Consider the following 27,790-nt stretch of genomic DNA (forward strand, 5'->3'; position numbering starts at 1 on the left):
TTTAAAATCAATCAGCTGCTGTGTAATTTGGTATGTGATGAGAGGCTGGTTTGGAGAGTTGAAACAGCTGAATTCACTAATTGACCCTAGAAATTTGCACTTAGTTGGACTTTTTCTACCAGCCTTCTCTTCATAAAGTAAAACGCACACAATACTGACTCATCTCTACTAAAGTGAAAGTGTTCTTGACCCCATGAGTTGGCCTCTACCATCTACCAGAGAGAGTTCTCAACAGGGAACTGAGAACTGGGATTCTCGCTGATCTGAAGCCATGTTGTCTGTTCCCAAGGAATTATTTCTCTGTAAGAAATTGTACTTCTCCACAGAACAGAGCTCAGAATTGATCACACACCATGTCTGTGAGAGACTGGTAGGGAAAGTGCCATAGGTTCTCACAACAATGACAACTTAGCAAACTCACAAGTGCATCGGGTCCTTTCAGGCACCTCTGGGTACCAGATCCCAAGCCCAGGAAACACTGGCTGAATAGAATGTGTGAATGGGCATATCAGATTACTGGAATCTGATAAAACTAAGCATTGAAGAGCAAAGTAGGCTGAAACTAGCATTGTAAATGGAGGGATCTTATCAAAATAAACAGAAGATACAAATGGGATGTAGGACTGGAATTCTCCCGGCAGTGCCACTGCCTGATGGAAGAGAGAGTGTCCCCAACAACTGTTGTTTCTTCTTGAGTCAGCTCTAAAGGTCTCATAGAGAATCAATCTCCAGAAAGTAGAGGCTCTCTCTCCCCCCGTCCTATTTTCTCTTGGACGTGCACATTCAGAGAGACAATGTATAGTACATAGGCAGTGGCATACTATCTCAGCTGGAGGTAAAACTAGATTCAAAAGAGAGGCTAAAGAAGTGTAATGACTGCTAAGCAAAACCCTTCTTTACATAAATATCCCAGAGAGTGTGACAATTCCAAGCAAAGGGCCCCAGAAATATGCAGGTCTTCTGGGAGGCAGATTCATGTTGCATCACTTCTAAGGTCATTCCCCCTTGGTTACGCATCACTGGAATGTGTTATTTCTCAGAGGAGAAGTTGGGCAAAAAAAAGAGAAGGGAGGAGGCCATGCAGCACTCTGGGATAGCGCAAAGGAAACGCCGTATTGAAAGAAAAGAAAGGGAGGGGACCTCTGATGGTGAAATCAGGGAATAAGCTTGCTGCCTCCAATAGACCCACGTAGTAGGTCACACCCATCCAGTAGACCCACCCTGAATCCAGTGTGGTAAGGAGCTCTGAGAGTGGTCGAGACAGTCTCATCTTGCCAGCTCATGAAGACAATAACGTTTAGGGACTAATGTCAAGTCTCCTATTCTGCTCTCCTGATAGAGCTTATCATTCTTCCTCTTTTTTTTTTAAGATTTATTTATTTATGCATACAGAACTGGGGTACAAGCCATATATGCAGGAGTGGTGAGAGGCTTCACCAGAGACAGAGTGGGGAGCAGAACAGGCAGATGGCAGCAGCGGGCGGGTCAGGAGAGGTCTCTGCGCCATGTGGGTCACCTCTGGGGCTGGGGATAGAATTCGCACTGAAGCGGCTATGGCCAGTTTGTAATGCTGTGTCCTAACCCGTTGCACCACCAGGGAGGGTCTCTTCCTTCTTTTTTTTTTTTTTATTGAATTGCTAGAGTGCTAATTAAGTCTATTTGCAGTCCCATTAATTTTTTGCTCTCTTTTCTTTAAAATGATGAAAAATACTCTTGCTTTTTGCTTACTTTTGTCTCTATGCTTGCACAGTAGAGAAATTACATTTTTTACTTTGTCTTTTAATTCATCATAGTGCTGTTACAAAAAATGTGGTGATTTTGAAAAAAATAAAAATTTACATAAATCAGAATACTGTAAAGTATATGTGTAAACCAAATATTAAAAGGTTTTCTTTTGAGGCCCTCCCTGGAGGTGTAGCAAGTTAAAGCACAGCACTAAGAAGCTAAAGCCACTTCCATATGAGTTCATCCCCGCCTGCCCCGGAGGTGATCCACATGGTGTGGCAGACCCCTCTGACCCACCCACTGTTCTTCTCAGCAGTGTACTTCGTTGATCTGCCTGTTCTGCTCCAGGCTCTGTCTCTGGTGAATCCTCTCACTGCCCCTGCACCTCTGGCCTGTACCCCAGTTCTGAATGCACAAATAAATAAAGCTTATTTTAAAAAAGTTTTCTTTTATTAATATTGTATGTATTTCATGGCCAATGGAAAGAGAAAGGGGAAGACAAGTTAATGTCTGATATATAAAGAAATAATTAAGCAGCAAAGTTTTACATTAAAAGAACTAGGTCACCTTGATCCGAGTGGCAGCACCAGGTATCCTTAAAAGGCCTTCAGTTTCCAAACCTCCCTCCTCTTCAATTCGTGAAATCAGCTGTGTATAAACAGAAGAACATTCTGATTTTGGTATTCATAACAGGTACGATTCCAAATTTCACATCTGTTTCACATATAAATAAATGAAAACTGATTTCAGCGTCATGTAAACTGGATTTTGCCAAGTTTTTAGTGTTATTTCATGACCACTACCTTTTAAACCAATAAGCTCAAAAACTTTAGTTACAATCTAGAAAAGTTGAGTTTTATTTTCCCTTGTGACAGAAGTCTATAATTTCACACCACAGCTGTGTTATTCCAAACAAATAGAGAATGAAGATGTTCATTGTTTAAAAGTAGCTAAGACCATCCATTTTTTTCTACTTTTCCAAAAATGTACATTCTGCAAAGAGATCTCATGAAATTCTAGTATTTGCATATTTACATCACATTTTTAGTTCAAACAATTATTTATGACATAAAGAAAAAACTGCTTCCAAATATTCATTTTTGTCTTTAAGCTTCTGATGGTAAAGCTAAGAAAAATAGCAGTGCTTATAAAATCTTCTATTCCCCAATGAATAAATGCAGATCTCCAGAATCCCACTAAAAGAACAGAGATTTTTTTTTTTTTTAATAAGGAAGAAGCACACAGGAATAAGGCCAGTAGAGACATTACAATATTACAATGACTACTGCTGGAGTGGAAAAGATGATTAAATAATGGATATTTTCTTGGCAGAGAGATCTTCCAGTTGGAAGTGCATTCCCTACATAGTATGAAAAGATTTCATGGGAGCACACTGCTATTTTAAGAAAATTTCCTTGTCCAAGGCTTTTCTAGAATCAAGAAAATCAAGGTTTTCCTTCCTTCCACTTCCCATCTTTTCAGGATCACCCTCTTCTACTTATAAAAGATAACCCTATTTTTCACTCATTCCTAATTTTACTGAACTGCATATCCTAAGGTATAAAATCATCTAGAGAGCCAAAAGAATGAAATTTTAGTCATGGAAAACCTCCCTTAATGATCACTCACGATCCGATAAACAACTTAAAGCTAACCATTTCTCCCTTGTTTATAAAGTGTCTGTTGGAACATAGCATCACAGAAGTGAGATCTTTTGAACTTTGTCTAGATGTTCTTTAATATATTATCGCATGCAGACATGAGAGGAGATGGCAACTTTTTTTTTAATGTTCTCACCTCCTCTATCCTATAGTCAAAGAATGCACTGATCTTGAAGAAGACGGGTAAAGATAAAGCCCGCAGTAGTCTCAAAAATTCTTCAAGGATTTATCATTAGTTGAAATGAGAAGCATCCTTTAACCATACAAAGCTGAAAATGATTCCTTAAAAATTCAACTGCAATATTTCCCAAGACCATGTTTTTTTTTCTAGTTACAATCCTGAGCTAAAAAATAAAAAGCATATGAATTATATTTGATAAGATGGGCATTGAGCAATAAAGGACTTAATACCAATTTATCAAATAATATGCAAAATGTATTCAGTATAAAGGCCATTTTCATTTTATGAGATGTTTAAAATGTTCTACCAACAAAATATAAAGTTATATGCCAGCCGCTAGAGCAAATTTGATTTTAGCAGGATTTGCCTTTGCTTTCACTAAATACACAAGAAAAACTGATGGTTTCTAAATAACTGAGCGAGGATAATTATTGAATGTTTAATATTTGAATCATTATTATTTTATTAAGGTGAATGGGAACATTCAATGGAGTAATGCATACATATTGTCTGAAGTATGCCATGTCTTCTCAATTTTATTATTTTGCAGTACACTTTTAGATACCACTTTATTCTGCATTTTAAAAAATATTTTGGCCCTCCCTGGTGGTGCAGCGGGTTAAAACACTGCACTAAGAAGCTAAAGCCACTTCCGCATGAGTTCGATTCCAGCCTGCCCCGGAGGTGACCACATGGTGTGGCAGACCTCTCCTGACCCGCCCGCTGCTCCCCTCAGCAGTGTACTTCGTCGATCTGCCTGTTCTGCTTCCCCCTATGTCTCTGGTGAATCCTCTCACCCTCCACATCTCTGGCCTGTAACCCAGTTCTGTATGAATAAATAAATAAATCTTTAAAAAAAAATATTTTACAGTTTTCCTTTTCAATGGAACACATATCTTAATATATTAGCATAAATAACACAATTACAAAATACATACTACTGGCCTAAATGAATTTAAAAATGAATTCAAAGTGAAATCAGACAGTTTCAATAAAAAAATTTTCATATTTTTATCAAGATATCAAACTGGCAAGTTTGAAAGTGAGAGTAGGAATTTTCCATATATAAAAAAATGAAAATATTTATATTTTCCTAACCCTTTCTCAGTATATGGTGCAAATAATATTCGCTGAGCCATACAAGGAAAACAAATACAATTCACAGATATTAGGTAAACATTGTTAAAGTCCTTTGGATGTATTTTTTCAATTGGGGAAGCATCACCATCTAATGACTAGAAATGTTTTTATAAACTCTTTCTTTTCTATAAAGTTGAGGGAATATCTAATTGAGATGTCAGTTGTTAAATCAAAAATAGTTTTTTTTTTTAAAGATTTATTTATTTATTTGTACAGAACTAGGGTACAGGCCAGAGATGCGGAGGGAGAAAGGCTTCACCAGAGACAGAGTGGGGAGCAGAACAGGCAGATCAATGAAGTACACTGCTGAGGGGAGCAGCGGGCGGGTCAGGAGAGGTCTGTCACACCATATGGTCACCTCCGGGGCAGGCGGGAATCGAACTCATGCAGAAGTGGCTTTAACTTCTCAGTGCTGTGCTTTAACCTGCTGCGCCACCAGGGAGGGCCTCAAAAATAGTTTTGATAGATTACTGTATTTTTTTGTATGTTTGTTTCAGAAGGAGTGCAAGTAGTTGAGTATTTTAATAGTAAACTCTTAAACTCTATTTTGTTTATGAACAAAAATATTATCCAATGACTTCAAAGTGGAAGGAACTTAGACTCAGAACACTGAATAGGTCAGAAATATGAACTAAATAACTAAATTAGAGAACATTTCTAAGAGATAATGAGAAGAAATCTGATGCTATTCTGATCTATTCTATGACTATCTATACCTATGTGTCTACCTATCTGTCTTGTTGATTCTGTTTCTTTAGAGATCTTTAATACATTTGGAAAGGATACATCAGAGATACCTGCTTTGTACAGTCATCTATGTATAGTAATTTGAACTTTTTTGACATTAAATGAATTTAATTTTATGTTCTATATTGCTAGCATTTCTCTATTAATTAGAGACAATATTGTTAACTACCTGTTCATAGCGATTCTACAGGCAGTGTTTGCAAAGGCTGGGAGTAGGAAAAACTTTGTATTGAACAAAGTTCATCAGCAGAAACATTAATGTACAGACCGGTGGATACAAGAAATAAATGAATCAGTGATTAGCAGGTAAGATGAGTAAATGACCAGCTTCAAAAGGCAGATGAATTTGTGCTGTTATGTTTAGTTTTAGTCTTGAAAGAGGTTGTTGAGCAAATGAATTGTGTTTTCATTTCTACTCTTGCTGTTGCAAAATCTGAGAAACTGTGATCGGTCTGGGGAATCTACATCAAAGAATCTATAGCTTGGGTAGTCCATAACTGGTTGACCTGGCTTTGTTACCATGCATTCCTGGTTTTTATCAAATGCAATCTGTGTATCTGAACCACGATGACTTAGAGGTTACACCAAAAGTTTTATATTACCATAGATAATTCCCTTGTGAATCACTGAGTGTTGACTACACAAGTGACTTGATAGTTTAGCAATCATTTTCTAATTTTACTTTATGATTTCTTTGCCTACTTTAGAAGTAGCACTGGCAAATTAAATTGGACACCCTCACTGTAAACAGGAAAGCTTGGGAAATACATACTGGCATGAAATATTCATGAGGATTCTATTCCCTAGAAATTTATAAGCAGTTCCCACTTCTATGTTTAACAGAACTGAAATCTCAATGATACAAAGCTGACTAATATCAGACAGGAAAAATGATACCAGGTAATCACAGTTATAGTAATAACAGAAAACATCATGGTAAAATAAAAATTATGAGCCCTTGAAAAAAATTGTTTCCTGAATAGAAAGTATAAAATATAAGAGCGTATCAATAGGAAAACTTTATCATAATAGAATGAATTGTAAAAAATAAAAACAAAAACCATTAGCACAAGTCCATCCTCTATGTTGACCATTCAAGCCTACTTACTTTTTGCAATATCAAGGGTATTCGAGTTCCTGGAACTTTCTTCTGATCTTGTTCTAACAATACTGTCAATGGAACACAAAAAAGGCCAGAATCTGCAACAACAAAAAATAAAGTTTCTTCACTATAATCAGTATATAATACATTAATCCAAAAATGTTAAGGCATTAAGATGTCTGACATTGTCATCCAATTATAGAAGCATTTATTGAGCATCAACTGAGTCAATGACACCACCTGTTAGGCATGCACATCCCCAAAATTCTCACCCTCACTTGCCAAGCAACATAGCAAAGAATAACAACTAAACATATGATTGTAAATAATCACCAAAATAATTTGAAAAGTATAAACTGCTATACAAGAGAAACATGGAAGTATGCAAAATACAAAAAATAACTCACAAAATGTAATCATCATAAAGTTTTGGCTAACAGCAAATGTCACTCATCTCTTAACATACTCACTTTTTGAGAAACTGTCCAATGTGATGGCCTTGAGTTACAGTCTATATTTAGTAATATTCAATTTAAATTTGTAGGTTTATATGCTTGAGTATAATTAAAATGGCGGGTATAAACGATAATTTCTAACTATGTTTTGAGTCTCATATGAGCATAGCTTCTACCCAGAAATTCCTAACTAGTTCATCACTAACTAACACAAATGTGCAACACACATTATCAGGAAATCATTTGTGAGCCTGGAAAAGGAGATTTCTTGTGACCTGAGGGCAGACAACATTGTGACATTATTACAGATACCAATCCAGAGAATAATATTCTCTCAATAAGTTTTAGTTTAAAAATTAAGATCCACTCTTTAAAAATGTCAAAGTAAAACTTACAATAAACATATTAGATAGGATACAAAAATAAAGAAAAATAATCTATTTTATTAATAATGGTACTCTTAATCAGAATGGGTTAACATTTTATCTCTGCTAGATGAAATCATGAACAAAAATTAAAAACTTTCTAAGCCACTTTAAGTCTTAAGCACTGCATCACAACTGTTTATAGTATATATCTGTTTCATATTTGGAGATGGCTTTGTGATAAACTTCTTAAAAAGCATCTGAATTCTTCATTATCCATAATGAATGTATGGAAAACTAGAGATACTGTTTAACTCATGAATTCACCACCCCAAGCCTTAAGCTAAAAACTCAGAGAACTGAACACAGAATGAGGTCTACAGGGGCCCAGCAGGGAAGACAGAACTTGCAGGGAAGGTACACTTCAGTCCTACAGAGAAATTGCCTCTAAAACTTAAATCAGATGAATACTAGGCTTTGCTAATGTTACCATAGCAACTCACTAATCCTCATTCTTGGTTTCTCTTTAACAGATACCTTTAAGGTTAAAAAAGAGGACAGATTCCTATACAGTAAAGCTTTGTCAATACCTGCATTTCCAGACCAATAAGACCTTGGAAAAACAAAAACTGAAGAGATATCTATTTTCTATCATATTATAAAAGTAGTCCTGTTTATGCATGGTTACAAGCTAATTATGAAAAAAAACCTACACAAACAGTTAGTGGTTTTGCATGCCACAATGACATTATTTTCTTAATGAAGACTGTTTTTACAAAATAAATGAAGCAGTATGTAAGTGAATAAAGGAACCAACTACCAATAACTTCATGTATTTCCCACCAGCTGAATAAACAAAGGTAATCAATCAGGATCAACCATCTTAAAGTCATTTTTCAGGATCTATTTTTGGAAATAAATAGCATAAAAACTATTTTTTTAATCCATGGATTTTTTAAAAAGAGAACATATGAATTAGGATTCACTGATTCTAAATTTCCTTTATGGTAATGAAATATTGAATCATGCCTTTGTTTTTCTTAATCTAGAGGAGAGTATATTTTTTTATCAAGTTGTAAGATTTACAAGTAACATTTTGGTATCTGAACTTCAGAGGTAATTAAGTGTTGCTTTAGCTTGTAGGTATTCACTCTCTTGCCTCAAAAGTCAAGACTATCCTTTCTACTTCGGAAATAAATCTGTTTTTCAAGATTACCTTTTGTTTTGATTTTCATAGCCTTTTGTTGTTTCAGTTCAACACCCAGGACATCATAGAGGGCGGTCAGCTCAAGTAGGGCTAACTTGCAAATGATCTTCATGTCCTGCGGTGCTAGGTCACCAATCCTGGTGATGCCTGTTTTGTCATTTTGTGATCTGCAATTCTGAAATAAAAATGATGAATACAGTCAGAATTTGTAGTATCTAATTCCTTTTTTAAAATAAAAGATGAAAGAGTTTTAGCTATAGAATACTCTCTATTCAAAATAGAGAGTGAAAATTATAACAGAATTTCCTGTCAAAATGAGTGGTGAGTTTAGGAGTCTGAAGATTGACAGTGGAAACAGACCATGTAGTAACAGTACTAACAACAGTGGCTAAAAAACAAGAGACATTAAGCCCAACAGTGAGAATAAACTCTAATTAGTTAACTTTCAAAAACCAAGGAAGATTGGAAGAACACACAAACCATGATAGGAATGGAGCCAAGGTGGAAAAGAGGAAAGGAACAGTAGTGATGAATGAGTGCTTAGAATATACTAGGTACATATATTTTATTTAAGTAACAATTCAAATAAGATAGGTTAAGAGGCCTGCACAGCAAAGTTGGGTAGCAAAGGGAGACTGGGAGCATAGGTTATAGAGTCAGAATGCTTATCAGTCCTTTAGCTTCTAATTGGATGTGTGTGATCTGGCAGTCACTTAACCCCTTTTATTTTTTCCTTCAGTAAAACTGAGAGGAAAAGAAGGGAGGAGGATCAGAAGAGGGGGAGAAAGATGGGAGATGGGGGAGGGTAAGAAGCATAAGACCACCTAATTCAGAAGGCTATTGTGAGGTTACTTTGATTATGACAGTTTTAGTTTTTGGGGTTTACCCTTGACTTCATCTTTTGGAGGTCAAGGATGTTCAACTGATTCCCTTTTATTTCATTTGCTTAACTACTTTTTTCAGTTCTCAAAGTCCTTGGAACCATGAGGTTGTCAATAACCTTTCAAGGAACCCAGCTGGTGAAAACTGTCTTCATAATCAATACTAAATATTTTTAAGGAATACTAAAACATTATTGCTTTTTTCATTCTCATTCTGTTGTGTCTGTTCAATGGAGTTTTCTAGATGCAGTAAATATAGCAGTAAGTGTAGAAGTAGATAGGCAAGTCCAGCCAGCATCTGCTAGAGTTGTTAAAATGTAAAACCCAATCATACTTTTTAATAATTATCTTTAAAAAATGATTATTTTTCATAAAAATGCTATTCATGTTAGCTAACATTTTTGAAATGGACTAAGAAATACTTTTCCTCATTTCTATCATTTTAGATAACCACACATATAATGCACATGAACAAAAGCTTTTTATCCCCCACCGTACTAGTTATTTAAAAGAGAAACTATCCCTTAGTTTACATATACATTTTTCATAATTCAGGAGTACAGATTAGTGATGAACTTCCATGGATGTAAATCAGAAGAAATTCAATATTCAATAATAATTTATACCAGTCTCCGATTCCTCAAAATATTTCACGGATTTATAATTTCTGCAGAAATATGCAAATGCCTTCTTTCTTTGTTCAGCCCATACAAACTTAAAGAAAACTGCAAGCCCTAGGGATACAGTGATATGAAATTGAAAAGTTGGTCTAGAAGGTCACAAATATGGGCTTTACCGAAGCACTGGGAATCCATGTTAGTTATGTTCCTCAATGGCCTTCTTTATTAATTAAACAAAAGCTCTTTGAGGCCATCAGTGAATTTTAAGAGCCTAAAGGATTATGTTTAAAGAGTTGCTGTCCTAGAGAAATTTAGAAAACCTGCAACTTTTGATAACTGAACAGCTAATTTGTTTCAGGAAAACTCAACTCCAAGGGAAATGTCTGCAGTTTTCTAGAACCTTCTTCTGCAGAACCTACTCTATTCTCAAGAGAATCCACTATCAGAAAATAAACAATTTATCAACTTTTTTTCTTAGAACATTAAGTAAAACAGCAATGAACATCGTTATACATGCAGCACAGTAAATTCCCAGCATTTATTAATGATGTGGTGCAGGGGGTTGAGAATATGTTGTCAGACAGCTGGTGGCAAATCCTGTGTTCATTCATACTAGCTATGTGATCTTAATTAAAATAATCTCTATGCTTTAGTCACTTCACTGAGGAAATAGGAATAACAATAGAACCTGCCTTATAAGATCAGTAAGCATCAAGAAAATGGCAAATACTTATAAACTTTAAGTACTACCACACTTTTACACAGAAATTTGCAAAAATGTCAAGATTTTATGTTTTAATTACATTCTTAAAAATACTGCTTGATAAAAAAGATAAAGATAATTGCTCTTATTTGACAAATGATTTCTGATTCTATTCTGCAATTATACCAATAGTATAGGGATGATTACACCACATTCTAGGTGGGAAAACTGAGGCAGTGGGGAAACTGAGGCTCAGTAAAGAGACAAATGCGGTCACATAGGCAACATTAAGAGAAGGAGGCAAATTTAGATCTTTAAATCTAATGTTTTTATTTTAATCCAGAACAGGTAGCCATTCTGTTCTGCTTCACTTTCTCTGCTCACCAGGCAGGGGAGGAGAAATCTTGGGTTTGGTAAGTGTTGATACTGGAGTGTGAGCCTTTAAGGAAGAAGGAATGCCTTTATCACATTAGTAACCCTATGGTCTCAGAAGCCTGGAAAATAACAGGGGCTCTGTGCCTGTGTATTCTTTGAAATGGCTAGTGCGAAAAGCTGAGCTTTTAAACGCATACACAAGTCTTCCCATTTTCATGTCTGGTCTCATAGTTGTGCTTATCGCTTTGTTTTTGAAGGACAGAACCAGCTTTGTTTACCAACACTTTTTTTTTTTTAATTCTTAAATGTTTCATTAAAATCATTTGCTTTGGTCTGATAAGCCAAACACATGAAATCTAATTATTAAAAGCATTACTCAAGGTAAATGTTTAGAGAAACCTGAAATATTATTAGTTCAAACAGTGTGTTTACCTACAATATATGTCAGGAGCTTTATTTATTTATTTATTTATTTAACATTTTATTTAATGAAAGGAGTTCGTTCTTTATCCCAATGTTTAATTCATAGCAACAGCTTTAAATATTTATGAAGTTTCCTGTCGTTTTTTGTTTAGTTAATAGACTAGATGGTTCAGTTCCTTGGCTAAGAGAAGGCTGGGCAATTTCAGGAAAAGAAAAGCTCTTACCTTTTTAAAATGTGCATAAAGAAAGGGTGAAATAAAATTTTTCAAAGTATATAAGGTCATTGGTTCTGCATGCTTCCACAAATTAATCAGGTAACTCTTTCAAACTCCACCTCTCGTTTATAGGTCTGGTGATAATGGGGGACCTTTAAGCACTTCATCAGTAATGATGGACTTATGTTTTTTACTCATTGAGTAGAGTCCCTTGTAAAGCAAGAGAATCTATTCTCACTTGCTAACTTTCAACAGATGACTTTTTCTTCTTGTCTGCCAGAAAATTCATTTATTACCTAAAATTTTTCATGTGCAAAATGCATCGTTTTATTATCATGTTTCTTCTTTTATAATTTCCAAAAGATGACTACTTTCCCAAAAAAAAACGGCATTTTAGGAAAATTTCAAGTTTGTGGTTTCCTTAAAAATTTACTTACTTCTTTTACTGGAGTATGAGAGCCATGATATGAACTTTTCTTAACAATTCAGGACCATAGCCCCAAGCATCTAATTTTGTGTTATGACCAAAACTTGTGTCTGCCAGAGTCTCCTCACTCAGGCCCCAATGGCTATTTCTCTTGTGACCCTTACTTGCCTCCAGATGTGCTTCTTTCTCTAGCAAATTCTTGACTTGGGACTCCATTGTCCAGTTTTTGGCCTTTAGTATATACACAAAATAGTGTTTCCAGATAACCAAAAATGTTATAAAACAAGAATTGACTTGCATTAAATGTAATTTAATGAATGCAAATGACACTAAATAAAGATGTAAGAACTACAGCGAAGGTATGTACCCCAGTATATGGGTTTTATGAGTTATTTCAAAGCTATGATATTGAACATTTCTGTATAAATCCTTAATGCTGTTAGTCTCCAAGGTAGGATGAAGAAGTGTTATTAAAATTCTAATATATATGATAGACCCAGTGAATCAGAATCTTATATAAATAATATCCCAAGCTATGATGAACTAGTTATCTGTAGCTCTAGGACAAGGACACTTAGAGTCACATATAGATTAAATGTGGATACACACATACACACACACACACAAACATACATCATTAGAGCAGACATCTTTAAGTACAGTCAGCATAGTCTTCCAGAAGAATACTCTGGCTTCAAAAGTTTAGTCACTGAATCTAAGCTTCAGGACACCTGCTTTCCTGGATGAAAACTAGAAGAAAAAAAATCTACCTCATAAAGATCATTTTATACGTAAGTGAAATAATTACAGAGCATACTGTCTGGAATGTACTGGGCTCACATTAAGCAATAGCTAAATTTTCATACTAAAATACATTAAAGGTTAAAAAACTTGATCTTCAATTTGACTTGAATTTGTTATTTTTCATTTAGTTTCTTAATGAAGTAACATTTGATATTCTTCACAATACTTTGACATAGTAGGATTTCTCCCTGCAAGTGGGTGGGTTCACCAAAGCTCTCCCACCACCAACATACCCACAGTCCTTCATCATACTCCACTGTGTGCTCCCCCTGCTTCTGAATACCTCGGATCTATGGTCAGTTTTAAAGAGTTGATTGGTTGTAAAGTTTGTCTTTGGCAGAACTTTTGTTTGATTTCTCTATATTCAACATATAATTGAAACCATCTGTTATTTATCTTTCTCTTCTGTCTTACTATGCGTAGCACAATCCCTTTCAGTTCCATCCATGTTGCCAAAGATGGCAAGAGTTTATCTTTTATGGTTGCTATGCAGTAGTCCATTATGCATATACACATACCACATCTTGATCCACTCATGTGGGGGCATTAAGGTTGTTTCCATATCTTTACTATTGTAAATAGTGATGCTATAAGCATAAGAATGCAGATTTTCTTTCAAATTAGCGTTTTTTTGTGTGCTTTGGTTATATTCCCAGGTAGAATGGCTACAGTATATGGCAGATACATTTTTTGTCTTTTGAGGATACGCCACGCTGAAAGAGGGTTCCTTTTTTCCCACACCTTCTGCAGTTTTTTTTTTTTTTTTTGAGAGTTTAGATTGTTGTTTCAATTCCCTTGAATCTGATTTACTTGGTCAGGTTTCCTATTTCTTTTCTATTCAGTCTCAGATGATTGTATAACCACCTCATCTAGGTTGTTGAACATAGTAATCTGCAATTATCCTCTGACTTTCTTGTTGTAACTGCTTTCATTTTTGATCCATTTATTCAGTTTTCTTTCTCATTTCCTTAGCTATCCTATCTAGAGTTTTGTCTATTCTGTTAATTTTTTTCCCCAAAGAACTTTTTGTTTTCTTGATCCTTTGATATTTGGGGCTATGTTTTTTATTTCTGCTTCATGTACTTGTTTCCTAACTTTTATTATTCCATTCCATCTATTGACTTTTGGATCATTTTCTTCTTGTGCTTTTTCTAGTTCCTCAAGATGAAAGACAAGGTTGTTTACTTGGGCATTTTCTTGTTTCTCAATGTGGGCCTGTATTGCTGTATGCTTCCCTCCCTCTCAGTATTGATTTTGCTGTGTGCCATACATTTTAGGAGATTATGTCCTCATTCTCATTTGTCTCAAAATATTTTTTTTTACTTCTTCTTTGACCCACTGGTCCCTCAGTAGTGTATTCTTTAATATCCACATATTAGGGATTTCCCTGTGTTCTTTTTGTAGTTGATTTCTAATTTTATACCTTTATGATCCAAGAAGTTATTTGGTAAAATATCAATCTTCAAGAATGTGTTGATATTTGCTTTGTAGCTTAATACGTGGTCAATCATGAGGAATGTCCCATATGCACTTGAAAAATATGTTTCTTCTGATTTTGTGAGGTCCAGTGTCCTATGGATATAGATATAGATGGTCTAATTCTTTGTTTAAAAGTATTGTGTCCCCATTCAGTTTTTGTCTCACTGATCTGTCATTGGTGAGAAGGAAATGTTGAAGTCTCCTGCCACAAATGTGTGTTTTTCCAAAGTTTGCTTTCTAAGTTGATAGTAGTTGCCTAATATATTTGGTGCTCCCTCATTTGATGAGTATATAGTGATGAGCTTTATGACCTCATGATGTATTATTCCTTTAATCATTATTCACTGTCCTTCCTTTTCTCTTTTTTGTCATTTTTGATTGGAATTTTATTTTGTTTGATATAAATATGGCTGTTCCTACCTTCCTATGGTTCCCAGTTTGTAGGATTGTATCCCGACACTTCACTTTGAGCCTATGTTTATCTTTGGAGCTCTAGTATATCTCCTGGAGATGGAAGGGTGGGTTTTGTTTCCTCACCTAACCAGATACTCTGTGTCTTTTAATTGGTCATTTTAAACTGTTAACATGTATAGCAATTATTGATATACAAAAATTTATTGCTGCCATTTTTCTTTAGTTTTTTGGGTTTTTTTCCCCCCATTTCTTTCTTTTCTTTTTTTTCCAGTTATTTTGTGCATTTCTCTATTTGGCCAAATGACACTACAATTTCTTTCAATATTCTTTGTGGTGGAGAGGGTCCTAGATTTTTCAGATTTCTTCAGTTTTTCCTTGTCTGTGAAGTCATTTGTTTCTCTCATATCCAAAGGAGAACTTTGCAGGTTAGAGTATTCTTGGTTGGTAGTTTTCAATCTTTAAGTTTTTTAATATGTCTTTTTACTCTCTCTTCCCCACCATGTTTCTTCTGAGAAGTTCGATGACAGTCATATTTTCATCTCCTCTTTTACCTTTTTCCCTCCCACACCCCTTTTATTTCCTCTTTAGAGTGCCATTTTCAGTGCCATTTCTACTCATTGAGTTTGCTTCTCAAGACATTTATATGTTTTTTCTGTATTTTCCTGCACATTTGAGCCACTTTTTCTGGGTCTTCTCTGAGTTCTTCAAATCACTTTATTATGGGAAGCTTGTACTCTTTGTCTGATAGGAGTAACAATCTTCCATATCTTTGTGGTTAGGTTCTATGTAAGTGTTTGTTTTTTATAGTGAAATATTATCCTTAGCACTACTGTGGCCATTGGTTATATTATTCTGTCTCCCCATTGCTTTCAGAGCCTTGTTACTGTGGATTTGGCCTGTGCTAGTCATGTCTCCACACCTACCAAACTGGGACAGGGCACTCACCAGAGTTGGCTGAGGTTTGCTGATACTATCACGAAGGGTCATACATGGCATCGTCAATTGTGACATGTATAATTTTCCAAGGCAATGATGGGTGTTCCCAATCTCAGAAGCACTTTCCATAGAATGATTTAAGGTCACTGGTATTGACTGGGCCCCTTAAGACCCTGACTGGAGCCTGAGCAAATTCTCAAGTTCCCAAAGTGTGTGTCCAGGGACAAAGGTACTTATCAAAGCATGGTTGAAAGTTGCTGATAACAAGTGGAACCTACAAGATCCATTCTGGGGCGTAGGCCATTTTTCAAGGCATTGATAGGTATGCCTGGGTTTGGAGGTACTTTCCAGGGGGTGGTTGAGTGTCACTGATATAGGGTGGGGTGATTAAAGGTCCAGATTGAGCCCTGCACTAGCTTTCCAAGGTGCTAAAGGGTATGGCTGACTTGCAAACATTAAAAAAAAAAAAAGACTGTATCCACTGTCAGAGATCATAAGGAATGAATAAAAACTGCTTAATACTGTAGAAAAAAGAGAGCCAATATAAAATGTGGTCAACAGATTACAATATATTACATAAAACCTACTATTTATTTACAAAAGCGGGGTAATATGGAATAGAAATGAAATGCATGGTTGTGTCTACCAGGTATATATTTGGTCGCTTAACTTTATGAAAATAACTATCATAAGCAAGCTAAAGCACAATCAGTGTATTGTTACACACTTTTGGGATTTATCCCCAAAACAAACAACTAAAGAAAACTTCAAACTATTTTCTAGGAATCACACTGTTGGTATTATGTTAGTGTTGTTATTCTGAGAATGTTGTGAATCAATGGAGTATGAAACAAATGAGCAATTACGTGATATTCCACTTAATAATATCTGTTGTTTCCTGAGAACCAATATTCTCAGCAAGGAATAAAGAACTCTGTCCTCTTAAAGCAATGACCAATTCAGAGGAAAGAACACTCCTGATATCCTCCTTATAGTCACAAAGGTACTATGTTTTTAAAGATTTATTTATTTATGCACACAAAACTGGGGTGCAGGCCAGAGGTGCAGGGCCGGCAAGAGGATTCACCAGAAACACTGTGGGGAGCAGAATAGGCAGATCAACAAAATACACTGCTGAGGGGAGCAGTGGGCGAGACATGAGAGGTTTGTTGAGACATGTGGGTCATCTCCAGTGCCAGGTATTGAACTTGCACTGAAGAGGTTGGCTCACTTGTAGTGCTGCACTTTAACCTGCTGTACCATCAGGGAAAATCCAAAAAGTACTTTTTCAATAACTTTTTTTCTGACATCATTGCAGTCCCCATAGTTGTCCCCATTGTATCACGTGGAACAATCATATTCCTTAGTGTTTATCTCTCCCATTTTGCCCTCGCTCCTACCTTTTCCTTTGCTGTGTGCCTCAGTGCTATGATCAACTTGCTAATTTTAACCTTTCCTTTAGTTTCTATATATTCCACGTGAGACTATCTGGTATTTATTTTTTCTTTCGGACTAATTTTGGCTAGCATAGTCCCTTCTAGCTCCATCCTGCTGCTGCCAATGAATGGATGTCTTTTTGGATCACTGAGATTATAATATTTCATTGTATAAATATAACACAACTTTTCATACCATTTGGCTATTTGGGGCCATCTGGATTGTTTCCATATCTTGTTATTGTAAACAGGAATACAGATTTTCTCTCAAATTAGTGATTTTGTGTCCTGAGGGTAGATTCTTAGGAGTGGAATCACTGGATCATATGGTAGATCCATTTTTAATGTCCTCAGGAAACTCCACACAGCATTCCATAGGATCAATTTACATTACCACCAACACTGTAAGAGGGTTCCTTTATCTTTCTTCTCTAGCAATTATTTCTGATTTGCATTTTCCTGATAACTACTGATGTTGAATATTTTTTTTTTCATATATCTATTGGTTGATTGGATTTCTTTTTTGGAGATGTGACTTTTTAGTTCTTTTGTCCATTATTTGATGGGGTCATATGCTGTGTTTTTGTTGAATTGTATAAGTTCTTTGTAGATCTTTGATATCAGCCCCTTATCTGGTATATAGAGTACAAATATCTTATTCCATTCAATAGGATGTTCCTTTGTTTTATTATCTGTTTTGTTATACTGAAACTTTTTAGTTTGATGTAATACCAGCCATTTATCTTTTCCTTGCTTCTGGAAAAGAATACTCAAAGATGTTTCTGAGTTTTATGTCATGGAGTATTTCCCTATGTTTTCTTCTATATATTTAATGGTATCAGGTGTTATATTCTTTTATTCATTTTCAGTCCATTTTTGCCAAATTGTAGTAACAAAGTAGGTGAAAGACCGACACAAGGGAAATTATAAAACATTGCTGAAAGAAATAGAAGATACAAAGAATGGAAACACATTTTCTGCTCATGGATCAGGAGAATTTATGATGTGAGATAGTACTTTAGTTTCTTTTCTTTTTTGCATATTGCTGTCAGCATCATGATGTTGTCCCAACACCATTTATTGAAGAGATTTTTCTTTGTTCTGGTACATATACTTTGATCCTTTGTCATAGATTAGTTGACCAAATATGTGTGTTTTTATTTCTGGTCTTTCAATTCAATTCCATTGGCCTGTGTGGATGTTTTTGTTCCAATACCATGCTGTTTTCATTATAATGGCTTTGTGGTATTATTTGAAGTCTGAGAGTGTAATGCCTCCATTCTTCCCTCTTTTAGTTAGGAGAGCTTTCACTATTTGAGGTTTTTTTTTTTTTTTGATACATGTGAATTTCATCAATGTTTGTTCTATTTCTTTGAAGAATGTCATCGAGATTTTTACTGGAATTTCATTGAATCTGTAACTTGCTTTTGGTAAGATGGCCATATTTTTATAATGTGAGTTTTTCTGCTCCATGAGCAGTGAATGTCTTTCATTTCTTTTGTCTTTTATTTCTTTTAACAATGTTTTACATTTTCTCTAGTATAGGTATTTCACCTCCTTTATTAGGTTTATTCCCAGTATTTAATTGTAAATGGGATGGCTTTTTAAATTTCTTCCCCTTGGGATTGATTGCATATAGGAAAGCTACCAATTTTTGTGTATTGATTTTATAAACTGTTACTTTAAAAAAACTGTTTTATTTTTAATTAGTTTTTCTGTGGGTTTTATAGGATAATCTATATATATTATCATATCTGCATATTACAGTTTCACTTCTCCTATTTGTATTCCTTTTATGTCCTTCTCTTGCCTAACTGTCCTACCTAGGACTTCTATTACTATATTGAAAAGCAATGCTAATGGTAGACATCCTTGTCTTGTTTCAGATCTTAATAGGAAGGGTTTCAGTTTTTCACTAATAAGAATGATTTTAGCTGTGGTTTTGTCATATATAGCTTTTATTATGTTAGATATGTCCCTTTTATCCCAAGTTTTTCAGGAATGTTTATCATAAATGGATGCTAGATTTTATCAAGTATTTTCTCTATGTCTATAAAAATGACCATATGGCTTTTATTTATTTATTTTTGTTAATGTGGTGACTTACATTAATTGATTTTCAAATGCTGAATGATCCTTGTGTTTCTGGGATAAATCCCACTTGGTTGTGATGTATAACCTTTTTGATATTTTGTTGGATTCTGCTTGAGATTTTATTGAAGATTTTTGCATCTGTGTTCAATTGGGAGATTATTCTGTAGTTTTTTTTTTTTTGTGTGTGTGTGTTACCCTTGTTTGGTGGTGGTAACAGTGTAATGTTGGACTCGTAAAATGAATCTGGCAGTTTTCTTATTTCTCAAATTTTTTGGAAAGAGTTTTTGAACATAGGTATTAATTCATCTTTGAACATTTTCTAGAACTCATTTATGAAAACATCTGGTCCTGGGGGCTTTTGTTTTTTGGAGGGTTTTGATTTCAGTTTCATTGCTTGTAATTGGTTTAAATTTCTATTTCTTATTTCAGTGTTGAGTGGTTGTATAGATCTAAGAATCTGTCCATCTCATCTTGACTGTGAATTTCTTCGCACATAAATATTCATAGTACTCTCTGCAACTGTATCTGTTGTAATTTCCTCTTTCATTTATAATCCTACTTATATGGGTTTTCTCAATTTTTCTTTTCTTTGTGAGTATTGCTAGGAGTTGTCTATTTTATTTATTTTTTTCAAGAACCAGCTTTTGGTTTCAATGATCTTTTGGATTCTCCTCTATTTTATTTATTCCTGCTTCAATTTTCATTATTTCTTTTCTTCTACTGGCTTTTGGATTTTTTTTTTGTGGTCTTTCTTTTTCCAGTTCCTCAAAATGGGAGATTAGTATATTTTCTTTGTGTTATCTCTTGCTTTTTGATATGGGCCTGTGTTGCTATATACTTTCTTCTTAATATCATGATTACTAAGTTCTATAAGTTCTGAGAAGTTGTGTCATCTTTGTCATTAGTCTCAAGCTATTTTTTAAATTTTTTCTGTGATTTCCTCAATAACCCATGATTTTTCAGTAGCAAGTTGCTCAGTTTCCATGCAATGGACAATAAAATATGGACACTTCATGAATTTCTGGAACAGGCCATGTTAATCTTCTCTGTATTGGTCCACCTTTAGTATATGTGCTGCTGAAGTGAGCACACAAAAGTATTTCTATTAAATGGAATAAAAATTCCCTGCAAAAATAAATCACTCTATTGGATTGTTGGAAAAGTCATGACACATTTTTGCTTAAAAACATAGAAAAAAGGCATTATGAGTTTTCCAACAACCCAAGAGATCTGGAACAGAAAATATACCAGATAAGCTCAAGAACTTTCTCTTGGATCAGGTCACATATATATAACTCTATGACTTACGTTACTATTTTTACAGAAATCCTATTTTTTTTCCCAAATGAAAGAGGAAAAAAACAGTGTGAGAAGAGAGGAAGCAAAGGATGGAATATGGGATTAAGAGAGTTTTATAGGGCCCTCCCTTCTGGCGCAGTGTGTTAAAGCACAGCACTAAGGACCTAAAGCCACTTCAGCATGAGTTCAATCCCTTCCTTGGAGGTGACCCACATGATGTGGCAGACCTCTCCTGACCCACCCATTGCTCCCCTTCAGCAGTGTACTTCATCAGTCAGCCTGTTCTGCTCCCAACTCTGTCTCTGGTGAATCCTCTGACCACCCCTGCACACCTGGACTATACCCCAGTTCTGTATGCATAAATAAATAAATCCTTAAAATATATAGTTTTATAGGCTATATCAACCAAACGCAAAGCCTAAACCTTATTTGGATCTTGATTCAACTGTAAAAAATAAAATCAGGTGATGCAATTTTAAGTTTGAAAACTGACTAGATATTTGAAATTAAGAATTATTAGTTTTTTGTAAGCATGGTAACAATTATGGATTTATTTTTAATGAATCTTTATATTTTAGAAAAACATATTCCAATATTTATAGGTGACAATATATTTCAGAGATATGTTTCAAACTGACAATGAATAAGGAAACAGTTTGGGATATAAATAAGTTGGAGTTAGTTGTTATAAGTTAATGAATATGCAGGCTAGGTGATGATTGGGGAGTTCATTATACTATTGTTTAAACTTGTATACATGTAAAATTCTTCTAAATAAAAAAAAGAATGTGGTTTTAAAATATGTATATAAGATAGATACTAGCAATGAGAACACTCAATATATAGAGCTTGGTTTCTAAATATATTCTACTAGTAATAGGAACCAGGACTCCTTGAAGAAATGGATTCCTTCAAGTCTTTGGGGAGAAAAGTACAGGGTGAACCTGAATATCTTGTGTTAGAAGGCAAAGAATAAAAGAACAATGAGAGCATATAAAAATGGCATTACAAACTAGCATTACTAGTTTGTAATGCTCCCATTGGTTAAATTTGAGTAAAATCTAATATTAGAGAAAAAAATAATGATTTATAAATACTGGATGTAAAAAAGGAAGCAAGCAATTCACAGAAATATCAAAAACATAAAAAGGAGAGAAAGCAACTGTTAAAGTAAAATGCCACTATATCAACATAGAAGGGATACCAGAAGTAGAAAATTATCATTTCTCTAGTATCTAGTATGGAAGGCAAAGATTATAAATGTAGGGTGAAATCACTGGACAAAAGATTTATTATTAGAGACAAATAGGATAGTCAGTCTCTTGGAGCATAAAGGCAAGTAATTAGGTGCTCATAGAAAGAAATCTCTTTATGATGGCCAGATTTGCTGAATATTTTCACCAAATCATTGAACTCCCATCACTAATAGAGAGAACATTTGACGCCCTTGCCCATTTCTGGTATTGCAACTGGAGGTCTATTTGCCTGACAGCCTTTTGGACAGAAATGTTTAACTTGAATCCAATCACAAAGCAATCAGAAATTTGATTTGGACTCTTCAAAAATACTAAAGAACAAGCAAGGTAGCTTATCTAGATTCAAGGAAGCCAATCAGATCTGACCCTTGTCTGAATTCCAGATGAGGTTGGAGAAGGAAGAAGCTAAAACAGGGCAATATTTTAATGATTGAGCACAGTTTAATCGGACTATATATTTAAAGTACTTTTGCTCTAGTGTTGACATTTTGTAAGTATTGTGACTACTTTGTTTTATATGTCCTTGTTGAGCTAGAAAATGAGGGCATATCTGATAGTAGAACATATACACAGATGTGGAAAGCAAAAAAAAGATAAGATACTAAATTATCAAATAGATCTATGTGAAACCTCTGTTATTTACATGGGTGTTAGTTATTTTTACTCATTCAACTTCTCTATGGCTCTGAAATTTTCAAAGTAAGGAGGTGATGAACGTAAACTCTAAGACACTGATGTTTAGTGACATTGGAAGAGCTTACTACGTACAGATAACAGGGCATCATCGCCTTTGTCACAATGGGTCTTATCCTTGGAGTTCTCTTTCTGATTGACTGCTTGCTCTGCATATGACACCTCTAGGTTGATATCTGTTTCAGAGGCAGGCGCCTTCTCAGGTACTGGTGCACTGAGGTGCTTTACATCAACTTCTAGGCTAGGTGCCTGGCCTGGAAGAAAAATGAGAGGTCCAATTCATATGTTTTGTGAATATCTTTTGTTTTAATATCTAATATGTCAACTCTATTAAAATCTTTGTAAAAAGCACTATTTACTATCAAAAAATAATTAAAGGTTATTTTACTAGTGGAAAGTGCACTCCAGAAATCCCATAATGGTGCCTGGGTAGGAAGAGCAGGTGGTGACTACAAAGATTAAGTTCAGCTGTGAATTTTTATCTGTGGTCACAATTCTTAGACTGGATCCAACTTCCCAACATTGGTAGATGATCTCAAAGTCTGAGGGAGAAAAAAAGACCCACAAAAACTGTATTGACTTCATTATTGACTTATTTTACACTGGGGATTAAAGCAAAAAGGCAAGAAGGATGTTTGTTGTGATTTCTCTGAGAATCAGAGAAGAACCATTTCATTTCCTCACAGAGGAGCAGATTCCTAGAGTAAACTCTTCTATATCCTGCATTTCCTCTTTGATTACTACCCATTTATCACAGGAAAAAATCCAAAACAAGAATTAGTGCCAAAAACTTATCACTGTGGGAGTGAAGTGTAGAGGTAACTGGTACAAGAACCAGTCCATTTTGAACTTGATTATGAAACTTGCTGCAAGTGTAAACCTCATCAAATATCTTGCAGATACTTACATCAACATATCCAGGAAATACTATGTTTAACTTTGGGGTTTTTGTTTATTTTATTTTATTTTACCTTTTTGTCTGTTTATTGTTAGTCCTCTAAGAAAGAATTAACATTCAAAAGTCTCTCTGAAAACACCAGTTTGAACTTGAAAGAAAGTACTTTGAAATAGTATTATTTAGTAAGTTTTGAGTTCTAACTATAACTCATATTAGGAAAACCATGGAGTCAGTGACAGGATTACTGGTATTTATTCACTGCAAGCCTTTGATTCATGGTGACCATCTGAATTGAAAATAAGTTTACATGGTGTAACTATATGCATACACAGTAATAAGGTGATGGAAGAGAAAGGTAATTAAAATGTGTTTTAAACTGTATCTCTTGTGTACATATTACTAAAACTCTGCTGCCTTCAAAATATGTAGATACTCATTTAAATAAAAAAAATTTATTCCCCGCAAAAAAAAAAAAAATTTGTAAGCAAATATAAATCTAGTCTTACTCATTCAACAAGGGGGTTTGTGCACAGCCAACCTATGCAGTCAAACCCAGGCTCCATGCTCAGTCGGTCTCCATGTTCGGCTTAATGCTCTACTGCTGCAGAATTAAAACCTAACACAAAGTCCTGCACTTTCAGTTTCCACTGAACCTTACAAATTATAAAGCTGTTCCTCAGGGACTCTCACAGCTAAGAAAGTCAGTAAATATTTACCTATGTCAATGCTAAAAATAAGAATAAATTTGAAGCTCCTTGATAAGATTTATCTGCTGTCAGCCATGCCATTTATGCTTTTCTAGCAGCCCATGATCATTCTTTTTAATTAGAATAACTACATGTTTTTACATTTAATTTTTAAAGCATTAACTTAAATGTCAAAGTACAATTTTCATTTTATTTTCCCACTCGTTTACAGTGTTGTATGTTTTACTGTGAATATGTTTGTTGGTTCCCTAGGAAACCATTTGAAGAGGAGGAACATGATTAGCCATATTCTCAAATTAGAAGCTACCTTTCCAGAATGTCTCTATAGAAAAGAGTAAGTGTTTGTAGACAAGTATCTTAAAACTCCTCCCTTCACTCCTCAATACCCCTATGTTTCAGTTATAATCAACACCATCCACAACAAATATCCTGTGCTGAATTAGGAAAGGAGTAGAGAAATTATAATGACACTAAGACACATTTAATCACCAGTGTTCCAAACAAGGCAAAAATGTTGAAATGTAGTATATGAACATCTAAAGTTTAAATGTTTAAACAAATGAAGGCAGAATCAGTTTCAAAGCTATTATTACAAGAAATGGATAGTTACTTGGCCAGTGGAGTAGTGAATCAATTTTCTATTCTCAAAGAGAAAAATTAACAGAAAATGTTGAGGTAAAGTGCAAATAATAGATTCTTTATTTTCTTGTTTTTTTTTTTTTAAGATTTATTTATTCATACAGAACTGAGGTACAGGCCAGAGGTGCTGGGGTGTCAAGAGAACTCACCAGAGACAAAATGGGGAGCAGAACAGGCAGATCGACAAAGTACACTGCTGAGGGAAGAAATGGCTGGGTCAGGAGAGGTCTGCCGCACCATGGGATCACCTCCAGGGTTGGGGATCAAACTCACACTGAAGCGGCTGCAGTCAGCTTGCAGTGCTGAGCTCTCACCCATTGGCCAGTAGGGAGAGCCTTCTTGTTTTGTTTTTAAGTGGACAATGGAATTGGGTCATAAATATTTTATCAAACTACCCTAAGTATCTGAAGTGCCTTTGTCATTTTTAAAAGACTTTCTTTTCTCCATGGAAACCCAAAGAAAATAAGAAAATGTATGTATTAATGTGAAAGTATTTTGAATAATATGAACACTATTAGTAATTGATCTCAATGTCTCTAAGACAGCGGGTCTTTCACATACAGAGTTGTACAATTTGATGAGGAGTTAAGGTTTGACATTCTGTAGATTGATTAATTTGAAATGTGACAATCCTTGCAACATTAACATTTCGTAACTTTTTCATTTAGAATAGTATCTTTCACTGAACTTGCATAAAAATGTGGGTAAAACATTTAAAATAGACTTTATATTCCGCCCCTGCAGATTTCAAGCAGAAAGCACTCTACTTCTCAACTGCACACAATGTTTTCCATGAATTTTGTTCTGAACCTCTAAAGGTTTGAATAATGCTGGTTAACTTACTGGCTAGCGAGAGAACATCGCCTAGAGCAGGTGCAATAGTAAATACTCAGTGACGTGGATGGCTTTACACACATTCTTATTATTCAGATTGGAAGCTCTATGCCCACTTCATAGCATTCCAGCAAAAGCAGATGTATATCAGGCATTATACTTGTCACATTTTACTCGCCTGCTGCAAGCGAAACTGCAAAGTACTCATATAATGAACTTGTCTTCCAGAACTTCTGTTTATATAGCCTACATCATCATTTCTGGCAAGAGAGGAAAACATCAAGGAAGGACAATGTTTTCCCCAGTATTCATTTAGCACTCACCAATCACTTTTCCCCAAAGCATATTGATATTGGCACAAAAGGTTCATCTGTCTCACTTGATGACCCAGCTCTCTAGCAAGCCTGAACTATTCCAGCATGCTTGCCACTTCAGTGTCTGCTGGGACACAGACATGGGGAAACACCAAAGAATTTCATTCTGATATAAAACAGGTAACTAAAGAAACCTCCACCGAGTAGTAGAAAGGAAATATATTTACAGATAAAAAGATAGAGACATGTCTACATTTAAATCTTTTTTTTAAAGACTTATTTATTAAAGCATACAGAACTGGGGGACAGACTACAGGTGCAGGGGCAGTGAGAGGATTCACCAGAGACAGAGTGGGGAGCAGAACAGGCAGATCGACGAAGTACACTGCTGAGGGGAGCAGCAGGCGGGTCAGGAGAGGTCTGCCACACCATGTGGGTCACCTCTGGGGTGGGGATTGAACTCATACTGAAGTGGTTTTAGCTTCTTAGTGCTGTGCTTTAACCCGCTGCGCCACCAGGGAAGGCTCTACATCTTAATCTTTAAGGCACTTGCTATTTACTATCTTTTTTGTATTTTATATCAGAATGAAATGACTGGATGTTTCCCCAAGTCTATGTACCAGCAAACATTGATACGTGTTATACATACACTCCCACAGATTTATACCTATATATATCACATGCAGGTATATGTACATTTGGATGCACCTATCAATATGTAATATAACATTATCAGTAAAATTTTATTTATATATACTTGTGTGTGTGTTTAATAGGCAGTGTTGCAGGAGATAAGATCTGAAAGGAAAAGTACAGGTACTAGAAACTCCCAGTCTCAAAAATGCCCCACATAACCTTGGACCAATCCCTGATTTTTATATCAGAAGATTGGGAAGGCTTCCAGTCCTCCATAGTTCACCTGTACTCTTTCCTCACTGTTTCCAATCCAACTACACCACAATTAATGACATCAACACTGTGGTAGATGTCTCGAAACATAAACAAGAGAAAAGGATGAATTCCAAGCTGTAACCCACCAGCCACAGATCTCCTTTATTATAATGTGTTACATAAAAACACATTAAAGATTAAAATTTCAGTTTAAATCTATAACCCTAATCTAGGAAATTTTTCCTTTTTGAAATCAAGTTAAAGTTATAAATTCTTGATAAGTACAAATCAGACCTCCATACTTGCTTTCATATACGCCTTGAATTTCTAATTCTTCAGTGAATTAAAATACATACAAGGAAAAGCATAAAAAGGGAAGTTACAATCAAATGCTATAGGAATCTTAACTTTTTTAAAGTTTTCTTAAAGGAAAAGTACAGGGATGAGAAAGCTTTCTGGAAAGCAACCCACTTAAGAATTAAGAACTTCAGACTTGAGAACGAGGCTCTGTATTCACTGGCTCTCTTGTGAGTAAAGCCCCACTAGAGATATCTCAGCCTCAGTTCTCGCATCTGTAAAACAGGTTAAGAACAGCCCTGCCTACTCATGGCCACTGGGTGTGTTTAATGAGGTAAACATCTCGACATAGGACGTGGGCACATGGCAGTTGCTATGGAGAGAGACTGCACATAGATAAACAGACATTTTAGAAAGAAATTTAAAGGTCTACTGTATGTTCACTCAGCCTTGTGCAATTTTCCACTTGAACACCTGATATTAGTATTTTAACAGAATTTGCTTATTTAACAGAATTCACTTACTAGAATTGAAAATGAATGTTTTAAAAAGTTCTGTTTTTCCTAATAAGT

The 27,790-nt window shown here is 35.1% G+C and overlaps 1 protein-coding gene across 2 annotated transcripts in view; it reads right to left on the minus strand.

The window, feature by feature from the left end:
• Window positions 1-27,790, minus strand: part of ARHGAP18 (Rho GTPase activating protein 18) — a 171,398-nt gene that overhangs the window by 24,656 nt on the left and 118,952 nt on the right. For both annotated transcript variants that reach the window (XM_012723041.1, XM_004674111.2), the window contains exons 5-8: window positions 22,714-22,892; window positions 8,593-8,758; window positions 6,563-6,654; window positions 2,293-2,373 (exon numbers count right to left, since the gene is read on the minus strand). In XM_012723041.1, the coding sequence (XP_012578495.1) occupies window positions 2,293-2,373; window positions 6,563-6,654; window positions 8,593-8,758; window positions 22,714-22,892 (518 nt within the window). The remainder of the gene's footprint in view (window positions 1-2,292; window positions 2,374-6,562; window positions 6,655-8,592; window positions 8,759-22,713; window positions 22,893-27,790) is intronic.

Source organism: Condylura cristata, unplaced genomic scaffold, assembly GCF_000260355.1.
Source record: "Condylura cristata isolate star-nosed mole 26May11 unplaced genomic scaffold, ConCri1.0 scaffold00001, whole genome shotgun sequence".
Taxonomy (NCBI): Eukaryota; Metazoa; Chordata; class Mammalia; order Eulipotyphla; family Talpidae; genus Condylura; species Condylura cristata.